We start from the raw sequence: 21286 nt of genomic DNA on the forward strand, positions 1-21286 counted from the left end.
CCCTGTATTGACAGCTGTCTGGATTCAGGTCTTGAAGGGCAAAAAAGTTTTTGCTTTTCTGACAGTTCTTCCATCTTAAAAATATTAATTTAGAGCCTTGATTGTGTGGGACCTAAAGATTAAAATGTCACTAAAAAAGTCAAATAGCATCTGTAGGTGAAAAGGAAGACTTGAAGAAATACAAATCACAGACCTCTAAAAATGGGTCAGTTTTATGTTTTTCATATGAATTAACACAAGTAAGCCTTTCGCTACACCCGCAATAACATCTGCTAAATGTGTATGTGACAATAACATTTGATTTGTGCTTTTCTGGGTGAATCACAACAGAGAAGCATAATGGTGATTGGTTTAATTTTTTAACTGTCTATTGCACAAAGACATGAGAAATCATTTGAAAAAAATAAATAAATAATGATTCAATATATCTGAACACATTCGAAATACAAAGTATGGCAACCATTTCCTTACTCAGTATGGCAGTACTATTTGTGGTTAAGAAATAGCCTGAATGTTGGCATTGTGACAATGTCCTGTAATTTTGGGGAGTGAGACATAAAGATCCGAAATAGCTTATTATTATCATCATCAAGTCTTTCAGCCACAGGATATCATGGTGAACCGTTCTGAGTTGCAGTTCATGCTGTGCAGTATAATGTACACAAGTAAGAGTAGGACAAATCCCACAACAGCCACTAAGCAGAACCTGGTCCCAAATGCGCTCTTACAACTACCTTCCTCCCCTTCCCTCATTCCATGTTCCTCCTCCATCCCTGTAGCCCTCTCATGGTGTTCTACTGGAAGGTAGGCATTACACGGAAGCCGTATGAAGACAGGTGTGTATGGGACAGAGATGATGGCCATAGTGTCCGGGTCATCTAGGAGTTGGGAGACAGAGACCCCTGGGGGCAAAGTGGTGACACAGCGACACCAGGGGCAGCGCAGCTCACTCTGGCTCATCCTCATCTGGGTCAAGCACACTGAGCAGCAGGTGTGCTGGCAGTCCAGGAGCTTGGGCCTATGCCACGAACTGTAATAGTTGAAACAGATCTGACATTCTAACATGGAGTCTTGTTGTGAGATCTGACAATCTAGAATGGACTCTTGTTGTGAGAGAGATTCCATTATGATGAGTTTGGTCTGTTGTGTCAATGACAGTCACAAGATGTCAAACCACAAACAGTCTGTGGTTCCCGTGGTATGAATATGCAGATTAGGGAACCCTTAGAGATTTACAGATGTTTCTGCTCTTGACGTCTCTCCTCCTCTCTTCTTTACAGATGTTGTGTCACAGTACTTAGTTTAATCCATGTCTGGCTCCATCAACCCTATTAGAGAGAAGACATTTGTCAAGTCAGTGTGTGATTCCGTAATCCTCATTAAATAACTCATACTGAAAAAGCAAAAAGACCACCTGGTCATGTCCTGCCCACTGAGCTCTCTGTGTGTGTCCGCTTCAAGACCCTGTGACTAAGAATAAAGCACAATAAGCCTATTTTGTCATTAACCTAAACAGGAAAAGAAACTAAGCAAATGAGCAAACCTGTTTCTGATCTGGCAAGAATGTTGACCACTAGATGTTTATCACTCAGCAGCCCCATGGCAAAGTTCCTGCATATTTCTTAAAGCGGCATTTTGTAACTTTTTTCTGCTCCAGTAAGTCACTAGTGTTCATCCAATGTGAATCAAAAGTAATAATATTGCGCCTCTAGCCTGCCTGACAACAATTTTCCCTGTCGGGTCAGATTTTCCCAACATATTCTGTGCTGTGAATAATGAGTGACGTGTTTCCGTAGCTTAGGGATATTCTAACTGGTAGGGGTATGATAGCTAGCAAGCTGAGCCCATGTTCAAACTTGGCGAGCAGAGATAGCTATCTTACAGACATGGCAGACGCGAGGGGCCAACGACCTAACCCAGCAGCAGCTACTCCTCCATATACGCCAAAGAAACAGAGAACTTTGGAGAGCAGACAGGCGAAAACGGATAGCAATAAAGCACATGCCAAGACGAGAGTAAACCTCGGATCTGCATTCACACTTTCTCTCTACCGCACCTGCTGTCTCTAACCGAATGCTCGGCTATGAAAAGCCAACTGACATTTACTCCCGAGGTGCTGACCTGTTGCACCCTCCACAACCACTGTGATTATTAATTATTATTATTAGACCCTCCTGGTAATCTATGAACATCTTGGCCATGTACTGTTATATTCTCCACCCGGCACAGCCAGAAGAGAACTGACCACCCCTCATAGCCTGGTCCCTCTAGGTTTCTTCCTAGGTTTTGGCCTTTCTAGGGAGTTTTCCCTAGCCACCGTGCTTCTACAACTGCATTGCTTGCTGTTTGGGATTTTAGGCTGGGTTTCTGTATAGCACTTTGAGACATCAGCTGAAGTAAATAGGGCTTTATAAATACATTTGATTGAAGGGATTCAAAAACGACAGAGTTTGCATATTTTCTGCTGAAAAGGTACAATATTGCTAACTAGATATAATATATTTCTAGATATAAAGTTAAATGTCGGTTTTTATATTTAATTGTAAATATTCATTCTAGGGCTCTATTTTGGATTACTTGTTTTTATTATTGTTTTCAAGACACGCATCCATTAGTTCGTATTAGCTAGCTTGATAATGTTAGCTATTGTGGCTAGGTTGTTAGCTGACTGACATTGGTTTGTTTAATTTGATTATAAAATGTGGCTTCACAAGATAGTTGTTACTAGCCAACTTGTGTATAACGTTACCTGTTATATTTCTGAAGTCTGGTCTGAAAGTCATGTTGATATTGGTTAGCTCTAGCTAGCTACTTTTCTTCACACTAGTCTACGGGCACGGAATTGCCTAGCCATGATTATAAAGCCCAGTTCAGATATGTAAATTGAGACACAACGCAACAGTTTGTTTAATCTGAGCAGTCTAGTTTTAGAACGTGTGATGTCTTTGGTTGGAGTTTCCAAGATTCAAATCTTTAGCCGAAGTCTTACGACAAGACGGATCCATTTAGCCAATCAAAGAACAGTGCACTAACATTATGTTCAGTCAAGCAGCTAGCCAAGCAGAGCGATAGCTAGCTTTTTTGCTGCACATATCTAGTCTAGCTTGCTGATATTTACAATAGTATCCAGCTGCAGCCCCCTGTGACTAAAACCAGTTTGTCTCTAAAACCAATACATCACCATCTACTGGCAGTGGTTAATCCCTACCACATACATGTGAACTCCTCCTTTTATTTCCTAGATCCCATTCCTTGCTCCCTTTCCTGCTTTATTTTCCTCCTTCCATTTCATCTCCTCCTTTACTAGCTTAATTTCCTATCTCATTACCTTTCCTATTTTTCCTGTCTTAGCGCACTTTCTTTTCCTTCTCTCTCCTCCATCCCATAAATCCCTTTCCATCATCTCCTTTCCTAGCTCCTTTCCACACTCAATTTTCTTTAATCCTTTCATCCTTTCCTAGATCCCTTTCATTTCCTAGACTCCTTACCTAGCTCCCTTTTCCAACATATTTTCCTCCATTCCTAGGGTTAACCATGGCCAGTAGAGGAAAGGAAGAAGGAAAGGATAAGTTCACATGTAACAGGTAAAATAATACAATTGATGAAACATCAACAAAGTGTCTTAAAAAGGGCGTTGGGCCACCACAACAGCTCCAATGCGCCTTGGCATAGATTCTACAAGTGTATGAAACTCTATTGGAGGGATCCAACACCAACCTTCCACAAGAAATTCCATCATTTTGTGTTTTGTTGATGGTGGTGGCACTGCAGAATCTCCCATAAGTATTCAATTGGGTTGAAATCTGATGACTGAGACACATACCCTTTAAATCCCCTATGCTCCTTTGAGACCCCTTGTTTAATAGTCACATGTACAGGGTTGCAGGTGTGGTTGCAAGGTACAGTGTGAAAATGGTAGTATTCGAGCTCCAACATTCAGGACTAACTGAAATAAAATAATGTCCATTGGGGAAGTAGCAGGAGGGGGGAGCTGGTAGCTGACTAGTGTGGGCTATTCAGCAGCCTGATGGTCTGAGGATAGAAACTATTGGCCACTCTTTCAGTTTTTGCCATGATGCTCTTGTACTGCCTACGTCTAAGTGATTGAAGCGGGGAGAACCAGGCATGGTTTGGGTGGCTGGGGTCCCTGATGATATTTTTGACCGTTAGACCATGTCAGCTTCTCTGAGATGTGTACGCCAAGGAATTTGAAGTTATTGACCTTCTCCACAGTGGCCCCTTTGATGAGGATAGGGGAGTGTCCAGCCTGGTTCCACTTGTAGTTCACAATCAGCTCCTGAAATCTCTTCTTCTAGTCTTGGTAACCAAAATAATGGTCAAAGGGGCATTTTTATGCATGATGATAGCACAAAGGGATGTTAATTGCTTAATTAACTCCAAAACCACACCTGTGTGGAAGCACCTGCTTTCAATATACTTTTTATCCCTTTATTTTGGCAGTTACCTATATGTGGTAGTGATTAACCACAGCCAGTAGAGAGGAAAGGAAGTTAGGAAAGGAGGAAAGGATTCTAGGGAAAAAAAGGAGTTCACATGTATGTGGTAGGGATTAACCAAAGCCAGTAGATGGCGATAGTATTGGTTTTAATGACAGGCTAGTTTTAGTCACAGGCTGCTGTGGGTCTGCAGCTGGATGCATCTCAATATTTATCTAATGCGTGTATTTCATGACACTCCTTTGCTACAAACTGTCTCAACTGAAAGTCTTGTCTTCAGTTTTGCAGCTTTGTCACTATATTTTTTTAAGGAGGTGTCAGGCCCCTCCAGTGACTTTTATTGGTAAAAGAGGCTAGCGACATCTTGGGGAGTGTTGACCACGAGAGTTTCTATTGTAGTATTTAACCACCTTACAGCAAAGGTGCACACACCGGCAGAGAAACACAAGGGAAGGGATTGTGCTGCGGGAGAGGGGGCGAAAATGCTACATTGGGGACCGCATTTGTGCAACAAAAATAATTGGCAACACTGCTCGTCGTCTTGAGCTGTTGTAGCCTACAACACAACATTCTAAAACTAACTTTGATCTCGTCTGGTCTCATGCCGGCAGTTGAATCTGAACTGGGCTTCATTACTTGATGTTCAAGCTCTTGAAAATATATTTTCAGATATAATTTCAGTCATAAAATGAATAAATCTACATCAATGCCTGGCATGCCTGCATTTCCAGCCCCACCATTGTCGAGTATAGGAGCAGAATCAGATCAGTAAGCACAGACTTTAGCGAAGTATTTTTTACCTTGTCTGTTCCATAGTTTTGTTTCACCTAGCTGTCCAAGAAGAGGAATAATATAACAAATAACAAAGTAGACTTCTTATAATGATAGGCATCTATGTAGCTCAGCTGTTTAGGAAAATGAACTATCCAGGATTTACTTTGAGTATTGAGGACATACCATCCCAATTCTAGCCTACTGCACAGATGATGTTATTCCATATTTGATCAAGCTCAAAAAAGGTATGCTACACATGTATCGAGTACAAAACTAACCTTCCATAATAACAATATTAGGTAGGTGCTTACATTTGTCCTATTTCACACATGTACAAGTAGAAACAGAAAATCTATCAGATATTGACTGAATGATAGCACATAATGGTTGCCTCGCTTCACATTCGCATTGCTTCGCGTTCTTAGGAAACTTCGCAGTATTTTGTTTTTTTATGTATTATTTCATTACATTGCTACCCCAGGAAATCTTAAGTCTTATTACATACAGCCGGGAAGAACGATTGGATATAAGAGCAACGTCAACTCACCAACATTACGACCAGGAATACGACTTTCCCGAAGCGGATCCTCGGTTTGGACCACCACCCAGGACAATGGATCGGCTCCCAGTAGGCAACCCAAAACAACGACGCCGCAGAAGGGGCAGACGGAGTGGTCTTCTGGTCAGGCTCCGTAGACAGGAGCGGTGAGCCCGAGTATACTACTTGCCAATGTCTAGTCTCTTGAGAACAAGGTAGACGAAATTCGAGCAAGGTTTACCTTCCAGAGAGACATCAGAGATTGTAACATTCTCTTCTTCCTGGAAACATGGCTCACTACGGATATGTTAGAGTCGGTATAGCCACCCGGTTTCCTCATGCATCACGCCGACAGAAACAAACATCTCTCTGGTAAGAAGAAGGGCGGGGGTGTCTGCCTTATGATTAACGAGTTGTGGTGTGATCATAACAACCTACAGGAACGCAAGTCCTTTTGTTCACCTGTCCTAGAATTCCTTACAATCAAATGCCGATCGCATTATCTACCAACAGAATCCTCTTCGATTATAATCACAGCCATGTATATCACCCCCAAGCAGATACCTCGACCGCCCTGAAAGAACTTCATTGGACTCTATGTAAACTGGAAACCATATATCCTGAGGATGCATTTATTGTAGCTGGGGATTTTAACAGAGCTAATCTGTAAACAAGGCTCCCTAAATTATCAGCATATCGAATGCACGACACATTCTGGATCATTGCTACTCCAACTTCCACAACGCATACAAATCCCTGTAATAAAGCATATCACGAGTCACTTTAAACAATGCCACTTTATATAATGTTTACATACCCTACATTACTCATCTCATATGTATATACTGTACTCTATACTATCTACTGCATCTTGCCTATGCCGCTCGGCCATCGCTCATCCATATATTTATATGTACATATTCATTCCTTTACACTTGTGTGTATAAGGTAGTTGTTTTGAAATTGTTAGATTACTTTTTCGATAATGCACGGTCAGAACTAGAAGCACAAACATTTCGCTTCACTCGCATTAACATCTGCTAACCATGTGTATGTGACCAATAAAATTTGATTTTAAAACATTTTACTGCACAGGCAAATAATGTATGAAGGACTTGGGTGGGAATTCTAAATATTTTGGTATAAAATAAAGGGAGTATTTGCATATATTAACAAATGGGTGGAGAAGGTTTGCAACCACCAGAAATGTGCTGTCTAGGCCTACCTGCACTCACCAGCCCAGTTTACACTGCCTCATTAATTACTGTTGTTGTCACATTCTGTGTCAATAGCAGGATGGCCTTGGATTACAAATCGACATGCTTGGCTTTAGATTACACACATCTATACAAACCTGAAGTTTTTTTGTGAAATCAAACAATATAAGTAATTTTTCGGAAGATGCTTTCATTTCAGCGCATATGACTTGTAAACATTTAAACTGTATTAAACGATTCCCTGATGAAAGACATTGACCCCATTTCAGCCATTACCGGGGTGTGTTTGACAGAACTTTACAAACATTTACATGGTTGCAACGTTAAAGGGAAGAAACGACAGGCACAAGCACGTGTATGAAAGAGTCGCAAGCGTAAAATTTAAGCAAGGAACTAGAGATGGCTAAAAAAGACAGATCTAAGGTAGCTGGGGCCTGCACGTTGCTAGTTCAAGTGTACATACAGTATTTTATACGCATGTATGAATTGAAATGTTTTGTTTTTTTTGCATAGCCCACTCCTCGGAGAGTGGGGTCACGGCCAGGGATCAGCCATTGACGACGACCCTATAGCAATTAAGGTTTAAGTGCCTTGCTCAAGGGCTCCTTAGCAGCTTCTACCCACAAGCCATAAGACTGCTGAACAATTAATCAAATGGCCATACTCCCTAATAGTATTTTATTTTTTATTGGAAAAGAAGACTAACTCCTAAACTGAATATTTATCGTGAAAATCTAAGACTGATGGTCATCAAAGGCAATTATATCAAACGCTGCATATTACACAGGCATCCCAATTCTGATATTTATTCCACTAATTGGCCTTTTGACCAATCACATCAGCTCTTTTCAAGTCAGCTCTTTTTCAGAGCTGATTTGATTGGCTGACATCGAAGAAGAAAAAAAATCTTAATTTTTACTTTACTTTTTTTCCCCCTGCTCTGGCCCTCCATTGATTTAGTCACCATAATTTTGGCCACCCTACAAAGGTAAACACCATAATAACTTAACTGATAATGATAGAGACATGAGTTTTGGACCATTGGCTCTCAGAGGATTATCTACACAATTAAAATATTTTACCCAGTTGTCAAAAGATGCGTGTGTGATTGGACACACTATAAATCATGATGAACTTCACAGGGTGGTGAAAGTGCATGGTGATGAGCTTGATGCTCCTTTGCAATAAATATTGAGGGTCTTATTTTGGTGACATGTTGATCTTTACTTGTGCGCTCTGGCCAACAGCTCGCAGGTACATGCCAAGACCAGAGTAGGCACATTTGCTATTTAACCCATCAATCTTTGTACCAAAACTAATCGGTAGAGTTGAAAATGCGATGGAAACGCATTGAACTTTAGATTAGAACTTTAGAACTTAAGCAATTTGTGTGCCCTATGTCATCATGCACTGATTTTTATGGCAACAAGTCAGTTTGGTGGAAACCCTGGTGGGAAAATGCACATATTTTCTTCATGCGGAATTTAGAATATTCGCATGAAAATATTCCGGCGGATTCCGATAAGTTCACCGATATATTGTGCATCCCTATATGTAAAATGTGTGTTTATTAGGGAGATAAACAAGAATACAAGGTAGTGTGTCTAACCTTATCGAAATAACAAAAGCATAGTGTAAGGGAAGCATTCTTAAAAATTACTGAACTGGTAAAGCACTGAACTGATATCACCCAGACAAAGAAAAAAATAAAAGTACTTACAGAGATACCACCAAATGGAATATCTTTCATAAATGGGATCCAAATGAAGAATAAAGTACAGTGTAGTCATGGAAAGTATTTGGTACTTAAATAAATGGAATAGTGCAGTGGTGAAATGGTAACAGTTGTGTGTTGTAAGGTGCAGGAGTCTCCATGCGCAATTCAGGCAGGCGCACCAGCGAGGTTGTCTGTGGTCTGGGATGTCTAGAGACCCTGGGATAGCTCTCTGGTTCTCCATGATGTAAAACATCACTCCAGACAGACAGGAAGCAACCAGCTCTTCTCCCCTTTCTTCAAAAGGACAGCTCTTTAGCCTGCAATGATAATTAGAACACCCTATAGATAACCCCCTTGATAGACGCCCCTCTTCGAAAATCAAAACAGAAAACATTCCATACTGATATCGTTGAGGCATAAAACACACTTCTCCTGCTCCACGGACTCACAAAAAATGAAAATAGGACCACCTCTTGTCTTGTTTCTTGTCTTTTTCACCACTGTAGACCACTCATTCTCACTCTCTGTGCTCTCATCTTCTCCCGACACGCCGTCAGTATCAAACAGAACATCCATTTCGCCCATCTTTCCTTCCTGCAGAGAGCACTTTTGAGCACAGGCGACTACTCTGAAAGCTGGGGTTCTTCCATGGTATATTGGCATTAGCGTGCATGCTGCCACCGATGTGGGGACAGGGTGGAGATATATTCATACAAACTACAAAAAATAAACTAAAATCAAATTACTTTTCTGTTAAAAGTAAAAACAGATCTGATCCCTAACACAGGCTCAAGGGGAGCCTGGGAGGGCGGGCCATCTTCCGGCACCAGTACCCTTTGCAAGTCTTCCAATGTAAACTCCTGAAGTCCCAAAAACGTTTCTGCCGCAGCCAAAATAATATCCAGTTTCTTTGACACCGGCAATGAACACCACAGAAATCCACCTTTTTAAACACACAGTGTACCTTTTGACTGGCAGCAAACATTTACTACAGGCTGTGGTGCATCCACTACCATATCTTCACTAGCGTCATTTGTTCTCTCAACTCTTTTAAAATCGCCTCCACATGAGATTAGATTGACCGCTCAAACTTTTGCTAACTCAATCTCCTTCACCCTTATAAGGCACCCCAGGAACTCGGGATCATGATCCCCACCACAATTGAAACACTGTTGTCCTCATACACACCGTTCGTCTGCACACACATGAAAGATGGCCAAATCCTACACATTTTTACACTGCAATGGTTTGGGGACGAAAACTCTTACAGCGTATCTTACACAACCAAGCATCACATGCAGGTTCTCTTTATATATATAAAAAATACAAATAAAACATCAGGGCCAACAGACTTTCTTCTTTTTCCCCATTCACCCAGCGAGTCAGACGCCAGGTACAAACCATACCAGGATTTCTCTTCAGGTATTCAACCTGAACATCAGTCACCCCCCTGAGATGACTCCTTCGATGAGTGCTCTGCTCCGAAGTTCAAAGCACGATACTTCTGTTGTCCGGATTATTTTGAGGCCCACTGCAATCTTCCTCTGTTCTTCAGAAATAAAATTAAATCAGAATAAGACCACACTCCTGGTCACTCTGACAGACTCCACTTTGCCCAGCACATACTTCACCATTCAACACCTCAAACCAGTCTCCCGCATATGCATTCTTACTCAACAAAACAGATTCCAACAAGAAACGATTAATTATCCAACATAAACATATACTCCACTCCAATTTTAGGCAATTTTCTTTTTGTTCCATTTTTGGACTATTGTCCATTCAGGACATTCATCTTCACCAACACCTGTGCACACATTGTTACACATGCAACTTTTGATTCGAACTCGGCATCCACTTTCGCCATCTCTCCCTGCCAAACGAGCGCTGGGGTTTCTGGAAAAAGGTGTTCAAATAGACAACGAAAAAAACTGCATTATTGCCAGAGGGGTCTCCAAAAACACCTGTACACACATTGTTACACATGCAGTGCAGCTTTAACAAGGTAATCTTATGGGCTTAGTTCAGGTTGAAGTTTAGTTGAAGAAGCAGTCGTGAGTTCCAGAATGCATGTCTACCCCCTCCCCCCTCCAAAAAAGCACATGAAAATAGTTAGTACTGACTGACATACCAACCAAACCAGTTCACCAGCTTCTCTAATTATCCCTCTATCAGCAGTAGGGATACTGTGCTGTGGCCTGGTTACCACAGTTACTACAGTGGCCTATCCCAAGTGCTAAAGTTTGCACAAAGAACATTAACTTTAATTAGCCAACTTAGCCTTCTAGGACAAAGTCCGTGGATTTTCCATGCGCAAGATAATGCTTTGCCATGAACTTCAAAATGGTTAAATATGAAGTCTAAATGGGAATTCATCTGAAAATGGCTCTGTGAATACCTGGATGAAGCTGTAATTTGACAGCAAAATATTACATGAAGCCACACATTAGGCTTTATAATAGTAAAGTTAAAAGGCATGTCTCTAATTTAAAAGGTTATGTAAACACTGAATGCCATAAAAAGTAGGCTTATTTTTCAATTGATACAAGCAGTGCTATTGCTGTATTGAATTTTGGCATTCGAGCATGTAGACATAATCGGCTTTGAACTTGAACTGAGGCGAGCATAGAAGACAGGCAACTTTTGAAGGTAGACAGCCTACTGAACAAGGTTCGGAATTGCACATGCAAACTGAAACTACACCGCAAACCCACATATCAGTCAGCAACTAAAGAACCGACATGCAGACCGTCTTACCGTACTTTGTGATGCCAGTCCTACAGAACATATGTTACTTGTTTTGTTGCAGTGATTATTGTAGTAGCCTGCTTGTTTTGACAAAGTTAAACACACCCTCGATCTCCTGTTCAGTCAAAACAATGAGAGGATTATATTATCTGGCCCGGGTTACCCCGGTGGGAGGAGTTTGCTTAGTGGTGAAAAGTGATTAAGTAAACTCCTCCCACCGGGGTAACCCGGGCCAGATAATAGATCCTTGGTGCTTTTGCCAGTTCACGTCATTTGCAACAAGCCGGTGCACCGCGGCTCAGGTTAATATAACTCCCTTATTGTTCTGCCTGAAGTTAGACGCGCCTACCTACCACATGGTGAGTAAACTACTTCACAACCTTATTTATCAGGATGAGTTTTGGATACTTTTTAGATTACAATTTTTATGTAAATATTTAAATTCCTCACTTGTGACTACTAGACAAGGAATCTGCAGTGCCTTTTGCAACCAATTGTGAATAAATCTTGCTTCTGTGAAGTGTTGTGTTTATAGAATTCAGCAGTCATCAGTTGGAGTCCAAAATACCTCACTGATCATAATCCCCATTTCCATCCACATTTCAAATGCCTCCACCACACCACATTCTGCCAAGTAGCTTCCTTCTCCAAAGATGGAAAAAAAAGACTAACTCCAAAAATGGGGGGGACTAACTCCCTTCACCCTAAACTGAATGTACCCTGGAAATCTGAGACTAACCACTGGGCACACACTGGTTGAATCAACGTTGTTTCTGAACCAATATGGAAAAGACATTACACTGACATCTGTGCTGAGTGGGTAGCTAGGTTTGTTATCCTATTGGTGACAGATTTAATGCAAATATTCTAAAATCCACATAAAAACAAAATGCACATTTTCCCACCAGAGATGTGTTTCGGTCAAATTGACTTGTTGCAGATAAAAGTATTTGCATGATGACGTAATGCACATAAAAAATAATTTTACGGTTAAATTCCCCATGTACTGAATAGAAAACACAAGTTAAATGGGCTTCCATCGCATGTTCAACTCTACTGATGGTTTTGTCACAAAAAAAAATGTGTGTTATGAGCCAGTCTCTGGTCTTGGCACATGCGCTCTAGCCAACATCTCGCAGATATATTGAGATTATTATGGACAAAATAGCGAGATTATTTTTATTTGTCAAACCGCAGCCAAGCATCAATATTTGTCGCCAGAATAAGACCCTCAATATTTATTGGAAAGGAGCATCAAGCTCATCACCATGCACTTTCACCATCCTGTGAAGTTCATCATAACTTCTATCATCTGTAGCCTAATAAACTGCATGCTTTCTTGAGTTGTAGTGGGAGGACCACACAACATCCCACTGAGCACACACTAGTTCAATCAGCGTTGTTTACACATCATTGTTACGCTGAACCAATGTGGAATAAATGTTGAATTGACACCCAGTGGAATATGACTCCAAGTTTACTTCTATATGATGGTTATGTCAATATTTGTGCATAAATGTGTTTCCACCTGCATTTCTCGCACAATGAATTCATCCGACACAAAAAGATCCCACTTTGTCTAGGTTTTTTCTTTTGTCGACATTTGGAAAGTTTACAGACACATTTACCTGTTTCTCTTAGATCTGTCATTATATTTGTTCATCCGTCATGTACTTTACTCACGTAAAAAGGTTGGATCTTCAAAGGCAATTCTGTAATAGGCTGCATTTTACGCAGCCATAGTTGTCAAATGCTAAAAGCGTATTCCAGATTATGAGTTTTCTGATTTGTTGTCTATCTAGGTCTACATCTGAACTGGAGTCCTTCCTGATCTACATACACATGTATGCAGTTTGCTTTCCCTTCTTCAGTCTATGGAGATTTGCTTTTCTTCCTCCACTCTCTGGAGAAAAATGAGTATGATGTAAAACCCCCAAATATCAATTAGTAGAACTCATTACAATATAATACATGTTATCGCTGTTATATTTTCAACAGATATCAACACTACAATTCTGTAACTGTATAGACAAAATACTCACCAAATATTCTCTTTCAGCTACATGAGACTGTGTCTACGCATTGAAAACTGCATAGGACTACACATCCATCGCAGAACGAGAGCAATGTTGACAAGAACGGCTCTCACTTGGGGCTTCCAAGGAGAATGATCCTGAGATAAGATTAACCAAGACTCCTGAAGTGCCACCACCAACAATGGCTGAGCTGCTACAACTTTGAGGAGAAGTCGCCACGCCACAGTTAGCACACCTGAGCATTCCCTTTTGTCAGACTTCCTGGGAAGTGTGAAAACCTACAGAGTACTCAGAAATGTTGTTGAAAGTGGAGGGCTTACAACCAAACATATAAATCATATGTAAATAAGGGATGTTTGTGTGGGCAACAAACTTGTGTGAGAAACAATATTTGTGCATTCTTTATCTAGCATATAGGCATCATTATTTTACTTTTGGAATGGTTTTCAAATGATTTACTAAGCTGTTATCTTTTTCTGGATATCTATACTATTGACAGTTTTCACTTCAAATTAGCAGACCTACAGTTGGGTATATATCCAGAAAAATGGATGGACTACTCTGATGAAAATACAGTACAAAACAAGTCGGTCTGATTACACAGATAAGGTCAAATAAAGTTTTACTAGAGAGATAAACAAAAATACAAGGTCATTTCTGTAACCTTCTCCAAATAAAAAAAGCATAGTAAGGCATGTGTCAAACTCATTCCATGGAGGGCTGAGTGTATGTGGGTTTTCGCTCCTCCCTTGTACTTGATTGATTAATTAAGGTCACCAATTAGTAAAGAACTTCCCTCAACTGGTTGTCTTAAATGAAAGGAAAAACCCAATACCTGCAGACATTAAACCCTCCATGAAATGTGTTTGACAACCCTGGTGTAAGGTACTGTAATGATACCACCCAGACTGGGGGAAAATAATCATCACAAAAAAATGTTTGTACAAAGATATCCCCAAATGAAATATTTTTCATAATTGAGATCCAAATGAAGAATAAAGTACAGTGCAGTGGTTGAAAGTTCAACTGTTATGTAAACATGCTTGTTAATAAATACATGGAATAGTGCAGCGGTGAAATGGCAGCAGTTTGTCGTAGGTGTAGAAGTCTCCCTGCAATTCAGGCAGTTGCACCAGCGAGGTTGTCCGTCGTCTGGGATGTCTGGAGACCCTGGGATGCCTCTCCGGTATTCAAAAATCACTCAACGTATACTGGAAGCAACCAGATCAAGCACCTCTCCCCTTTCTTCCGAGGACAGTCCTTGTAATTTAACCTGTAATGATAAAAAAAAGCAACATAAAATTACAGAATGCAACCAAATGCTGTGTTTTTTATTTTTTTATTGTACCTTTATTTAACCAGGTAGGCTAGTTGAGAACAAGTTCTCATTTGCAACTGTGACCTGGCCAAGATAAAGCAAAGCAGTTCGACACATACAGCAACAGAATTACACATGGAATAAACAAACATACAATCAATAATACGGTAGGAAAATCTATATACAGCATGTGCAAATGAGTGCAAGTGTGATGTGATTTGAATGTTGTGAAACTGGTAAACAGTACCACAGGTGAAAGATTTTTACTAACCTTCATCTCCGTCAGCCTCTCCTTGCAGTCGGTCTTCCTGTCCAATCATCTCTGCAACCCAGCCTGTGTCCCTGGATAGTCAGTGGCTCTTCTAAACTGTAATCCTACAGAAAAAAAACATGCATACAACCCAAGTTGATAATCACCTGAAAAGAAAAGTGGACATTGTCTCTGTGAATACCTGGATGGAGCTTTAATTTGAAAGCAAAATATTACATGAAACCAAACATTACTACAATATAGCTTAATTCATGAAGTTGAAACTTTTTAGAGCTGAAAGACGATGGCCAGAGCTTACCCATGATGTTGCACAATAATTTAAGTCAATAAGTCATCGTTTTAGTCCAAATGTACAAAACATTAGGAACACCTGATCCTTCCATGACAGACTGACCAGGTGAATCCAGGTGAACGCTATGATCCCTTATTGATGTCACCTATTAAATCCATTTCAGTCAGTGTAGATGGGAAGGAGACAGGTTAAAGAAGGATTTTTAATTCTCAAAATATTTGGGACATGGATTGTGTGTGTGTACCATTCAGAGGGTAAATGGGCAAGACAAAGTATTTAATTGCCTTTGAACAGGGTATGGTAGTAGGTGCCAGGCACACTGGTTTGAGTGCGCCAAGAACTGCAACGCTGCTGGGTTTTTCACACGCAATAGTTTCCCGTGTGTATCAAGAATGGTCCACCACCCAAAGTCTGCCAACTTGACACAGCTATGGGAAGCATTGGAGTCAACATGGGTCAGCACCCCTGTGGAACACTTTTGACACCTCGTAGAGTCCATGCCTCAACGTATTGATGCTGTTCTGAGGGCAAAAACAGATGCAACTCAATATTAGGATGGTGTTCCTAATGTTTTGTAAACTCTGTGTTTGGGCTTGAAGAGCCAAATCCGAATGGCCCACTCCGTGCAAATCTGTGTGAATATGTTGTCTTTTTCTATGATATGACATACAAATTCTTTTTAGGTTTTATTTCATTGTTACCACCCACCAGCATGGCATTGTTTATTAATCAGAAACAGCTGCAAAGTTCTTCCTCTTCGCAACTGAGATGAGCCAAACAACCTTGTGTCCACTTGGCCGTCTGAGTCATGGAGCAAATTGACATAGATTTTATCCCCTTACGGTTTTGCACCTCCACTTTTTTTTTTACCAGAAAGTTATAATCCATTGGATAAAATATATAATATATTGTTTTATATCTGACCATTTTTTAAATGGGATAATTGCTTGATATGATGGTATTTTGCAGACCCACTCCCTAATCGCCCCAAAATGAATGTTTTTGACCACTATAGTTTTGCTTCACTACACGCTGCACTGCTTTGATGGGTGGTAACGTTAGCTAAAAAGCACAAGTGTCTATCCAGATAATGAAGAGGCACCCGCAAAAGAAAATGCAAGGAAATTATAGTTAGTTACATGTAATTTGTGGCGTGCATGATCATGATCTTACAACCCACAGCTGCTGCCATTTCACTACTGCACTATTCAATTGATGTATTACCATGTACTGTATGTTTACATGAACGTTTAACACATTCCACCACTACACTGTACTTTATTCTTCATTTGGATCCCAATTATGAAAAATATTCCATTTGGTAATACTGTATCTAAGAGTAGTTTATTTTTATTTTTTTCCTCAGTCTGGGTGATATCAGTTCAGTACTTTATCAGAATGTTTCCCTTACACTGTGCTTTTGTTATTCGGAGGAGGGTACAGAGACTACCTTGTGTTCTTGTTTTTCTCCCTAATAAGACTTTATCTGACCTGAGTTGTTTTGTAGTGTTTAGTAAATAATTCTGAAACCATTCCAAAAGTAAAATAATGATGCCTATATGCTAGATAAAGAATCCACAAATATTGTTTCTTGCACAAGTTTGTTGCCCACACAAACTTCCCTTATTTACCTATAATTTATATGTTTGGTTGTAGGCCCACCACTTTCAACAACATTTCTGAGTACTCTGTAGGTATTCAGACTTCCCGGGAAGTCTGACAACCGAGAAAGTGCAGGTCCTTCCCGCTCAAAGGTGTGCTAATTGCATCCTGTGTTGCGTGGCGACTTCTCATCAAAACTGTAGCAGCTCAGCCAATGTTGGTGGTGTCACTTCAGGGAGTCATGGGTGATCTGATCTTAGTTGAGAGCCCATTCTTATCGACACTGCTCTTTAACAATCAAGGATGTACGCTACGTGACCAAAAGTATGTGGACACCTGCTCGTCGAACATGTCATTCCAAAATCATGGGCATTAATATGGATTTGGTCCCCCCTTTGCTGCTATTACAGCCTCCATTCTTCTGGGAAGGCTTTCCACTAGATGTTGGAACATTGCTGCACGGACTTGCTTCCATTCAGCCATAATAGTATTAGTGAGGTCGGCCACTGATGTTGTGCGATTAGGCCTGGCTCGCAGTCAGCATTCCAATTCATCCCAAAGGTGTTCGATGGGGTTGAGGTCACGGCTCTGTGCAGGCCAGTTAAGTTATTCTACACCGATCTCGACAAACCATTTCTTTATGGACCTCACTTTGTTGCTGGAACAGGGCCTTCCCCAAACTGTTGCCACAAAGTTGGAAGCAAAGAATCGTCTGGAATGTCATTGTATGCTGGAGCGTTAAGATTTCCCTTCACTGGAACTATGGGGCCTAGCCCAAACCATGAAAAACAACCCCAGACCATTATTCCTCCTCCACCAACGTTTACATTTAGGACTATCAATTTGGGCAGGTAGTGTTCTCCTGGTATCGGCCAAACCCAGATTCGTAAAGATGGTGAAGCGTGATTCATCACTCCACACAATGCGTTTCCAATGCTCAGGAGTCCAATGGTGGCGAGTTTTACACAACCCCAAGCTGACGCCGACGTTGCTTCCAGAGGCAGTTTGGAACTCGGTGTAATGCAACCGAGGACAGATTATTTTTTACGCGGTACGCACTTCAGCACTCGGCTGCCCTGTTCTGTGAGCTTGTGTGGCTTACCACTTCGCGGCTGAGCCATTGCTGCTCATAGACTTTTCCACTTCACAATAACAGTACTTACAGTTGACGGGGGCAGCTCTAGCAGGGCAGAAATTTGACAAACTGACTTGTTGGAAACGTGGCAACCTATGACAGTGCCACCTTGAAAGTCACTGAGCTCTTCACTGAGGCCATTCTACTGCCAAAGTTGGTCTATGGAGGTTGCATGGCTGTGTGCTCAATGTTATTCACCTGTCAGCATAGGTGGTGGCTGAAATAGACAAATCCACTCATTTGAAGGGGTCTCCACATACTTTTGTATATATAGTGTAGGTATAGTCCTTTGCAGTTTTCAATGCATAGATACAGTCTCCTGTATCTGAAAGATTGAATCATATTTGGTGAGTATTTTGTCTATAGAAATGTCATCTGTTGAAAATATAACAGTATTATATTGTAATGAGTTTTTGGTTTTACATCATACAAACCTTTTTCTCCAGAGACTGGAGGAGGGAAAGCAAATCCTCAAAGACTGAAGAGGGGAAAGCAAAGAAGGACTCCAGCTGAGATGAAGACCTAGATCAGGGATTGGCAACTTCCTTCCTTAGGGCCTGATAAGTGTAAGACTTTTCCCCAGCTCCTATAGCTATAGCACCTGATTAAAATAAATGCATTCTAAACTGAAGACCATCATGATTATTGGAGTCAGGTGTGTCAGCTGGGGCTGGGGCAAAAATGTGTCACCAATCAAGCCCCCAAGAACTGGATTCCCATCCTGACCTAGATGGACAACAGATCAAAAAACTCCATCAATCCAAATCCTGATTTGGAATTAGATTGTATCTATTGCAGTGAATACACAGCTAGCCTAATCCTGATATTTTCACTAGTTGGTCTTTTGACCAATCAGATCAGCTCTGAAAAATATCTGATGTGAAAAGATCTGATGTAATTGGTCAAAAGGCCAATTAGTGGAATAAATATCAGAATAGGGCTGCCTGTGTAAACGCAGCCTATGACAGAATTGTCTTTGATGACCATCAGTCTTAGTTTTCCAGGGTATTATTATTCAGTTTAGGATGAAGGGAATTCGTATTTGTTTCATCATTGCAGAAGGAAGCTATTAGGCAGAATGAAGAATGAATGTTTCCAGTCATTCAATATAAGGTCTTGTTAGTCTTTTATTTTTTTTATCAACATTTTATTTTGTCATGTTACAGTCTTATACTCAATACATGTGTAGCCATGCTTTTGGGCTAGGTCTGTCTACATCTCAGCCAGACAGCTCAAATTGTGAATAACATAGTAATATCTGTAATGTAGGCTAATATTGTCATCAATATTCAAAAGAACTGCTTATTTTCCCCATAAATCTGTACACAATACCCCATAGTGAGTTCTTAGAAATGTTTGCAAATGTGATATTTCCAGGGGTGTTTTAACAAAAAAACAGAAATATCACATTTACATAAATATTCAGACCCTATACACAGTACTTTGTTGAAGCACCTTTGGTAACTATTACAGCCTCGAGTCTTCTTGGGTATGATGCTACAAGCTTGGCACACCTGTATTTGGGGAGTTTCTCCCATTCTTCTCTGCAGATCCTCTCAAGTTCTGTCAGGTTGGATGGGGTGCGTCGCTATACAGCTATTTTCAGATCTCTCCAGAGATGTTCGATCAGGTTCACGTCCGGTCTTGGCTGTGTGCTTAGAGTCATTGTCCTGTTGGAATGTGAACCTTCGCCCCAGTCTGAGGTCCTGAGAGCTCTGGAGCAGGTTTTCATCAAGGACCTATCTGTACTTTGCTCCGTTCATCTTTCCCTTGATCCTGACTAATCTCCCAGTCCCTGCCTCTGAAAGACTTCCCCACAGCATGATGCTGCCACCACCATGCATCACCATAGGGATGGTGCTAGGTTTCTTCCAGACTGGACGCTTGGCATTCCGGCCAAAGAGTTCAATCTTGGTTTCATCAGACCAGAGAATCTTGTTTCTCATGGTTTGAGGGTCCTTTAGGTGCCTTTTGGCAAACTCCAAGCGGGCTGTCATGTGCGTTTTACTGAGGAGTGGCTTCCGTCTGGACACTCTACTATAAAGGCCTGATTGGTGGAGTTCTGAAGAGATGGTTGTCCTTCTGGAAGATTATCCCATCTCCAAAGAGGAACTCTGTCAGAATGAGCATCAGGTTCAATTCCTTCGACCTTATGGCTTGGTTTTTGCTCTGACATGTACTGTCAAATGTGGAACCTTATATACTATAGACAGATGTGGGCCTTTCCAAATATCCAAATAAATTTCCATATCTAATCAATTTAATTTACCACAGTTGGACCCCAATGAAGTTGTAGAAACATCTGAAGGACAATCAATGGAAACAGGATGCACCTGATCTCAATTTCGAGTCTCATAGCAAGGGGTCTGAATACTTATGTAAATAAGCTATTTATGTTTTAAATTCTTTATACATTTGCAAGAATGTGCATTTTGATGAGGATTTTTTATTTATTTAATCAATTTTAGAATAAGGCTGCAATGTGGCAAAATATGGAAAAGGTCAAGGGTTCTGAATACTTTCTGAATGCACTGTAGATGCCTCGCATTGTAGGATGTCTACTTTGTTATTAGGTCAAACATTGTTCTTGGCCAGCTAGGGGAAACAATGATGGAACAGACAACAGGAGCCACACTCACTTAAGTCTGTGCTTACCGCTCTTAGTCCAGTTTCCCAAAAGCATCTTCAAAGCTAAGTTCATCGTTAGAACCTTCACAAGAGCATCTTAACATTTCCGAGCCGTTTTCCCAAACCGTCTTTATTAGCGCCAAATCTTTGAATATTCATTGAATAATTGAATATTAATATTCTAAAAACAAGGATATGGGAGAGTGGGGTAAGCTGAGCCATTTTTTACATTCAGAATCACTACCTCAAGTGAAATCTAGTATTATTTCTAATAAAGATATCTACATATATTTCAGAATGCTGTGTATCCCTGGAAATAATCAGAATTCATGTAAACGTAAAATGCGTAAAGTGTGCTGGTAGGCCAAAGTTGAATTCATGGAATGTGGCTGTGGTATATCTTAAATGTATGCATTCATTCTGCCTACATTCAGCCTATGCCTACAGTCAGATATATCTCTTGGCCAGTTGTCTGGAACGGGGATGTTGTTTCAATGTGCCAACTCGTAGGCAAGTTCTCTGCATTTGAGGCAACAAAGCCAATGAAACTGGT

General features: G+C 40.7%; 1 protein-coding gene and 1 long non-coding RNA gene across 7 annotated transcripts; one reads left to right on the forward strand and one right to left on the reverse strand.

The window, feature by feature from the left end:
* Window positions 1-196: 196 nt before the first annotated feature.
* LOC110508706 (E3 ubiquitin-protein ligase RNF152-like) lies at window positions 197-13743 on the reverse strand. 6 transcript variants are annotated; one of them, XM_021589436.2, is made up of 3 exons: window positions 13494-13623; window positions 1415-1470; window positions 197-1328 (listed from the first exon to the last, which is right to left on the reverse strand). In XM_021589436.2, the coding sequence occupies exon 3, from the start codon at window positions 1123-1125 to the stop codon at window positions 598-600; it is 528 nt and encodes a 175-aa protein (XP_021445111.2). In that variant the 5' UTR covers window positions 1126-1328; window positions 1415-1470; window positions 13494-13623; the 3' UTR covers window positions 197-597. The 6 variants fall into 6 exon arrangements, with proteins under 6 accessions (XP_021445111.2, XP_021445112.2, XP_021445108.2 ...); XM_021589437.2 differs by lacking the exon at window positions 13494-13623 and adding an exon at window positions 11461-11587 and having other exon boundaries at window positions 1415-1464; XM_021589433.2 differs by lacking the exon at window positions 13494-13623 and adding an exon at window positions 11461-11587.
* On the forward strand, window positions 11731-13977 carry LOC110508707. Its single transcript, XR_002471347.2, has 3 exons — window positions 11731-11810; window positions 13254-13295; window positions 13511-13977. It is a non-coding gene; the product is annotated as an uncharacterized LOC110508707 (long non-coding RNA).
* Window positions 13978-21286: the final 7309 nt, after the last annotated feature.

Source organism: Oncorhynchus mykiss, chromosome 28 (assembly GCF_013265735.2).
Source record: "Oncorhynchus mykiss isolate Arlee chromosome 28, USDA_OmykA_1.1, whole genome shotgun sequence".
In the NCBI taxonomy this organism is placed as follows: domain Eukaryota; kingdom Metazoa; phylum Chordata; class Actinopteri; order Salmoniformes; family Salmonidae; genus Oncorhynchus; species Oncorhynchus mykiss.

Bases quoted from the DNA above. Each gene is read 5' to 3' on its own strand.
- LOC110508706 (XM_021589434.2), bottom strand. From the start codon at position 1,125: ATGGAATCTCTCTCACAACAAGAGTCCATTCTAGATTGTCAGATCTCA.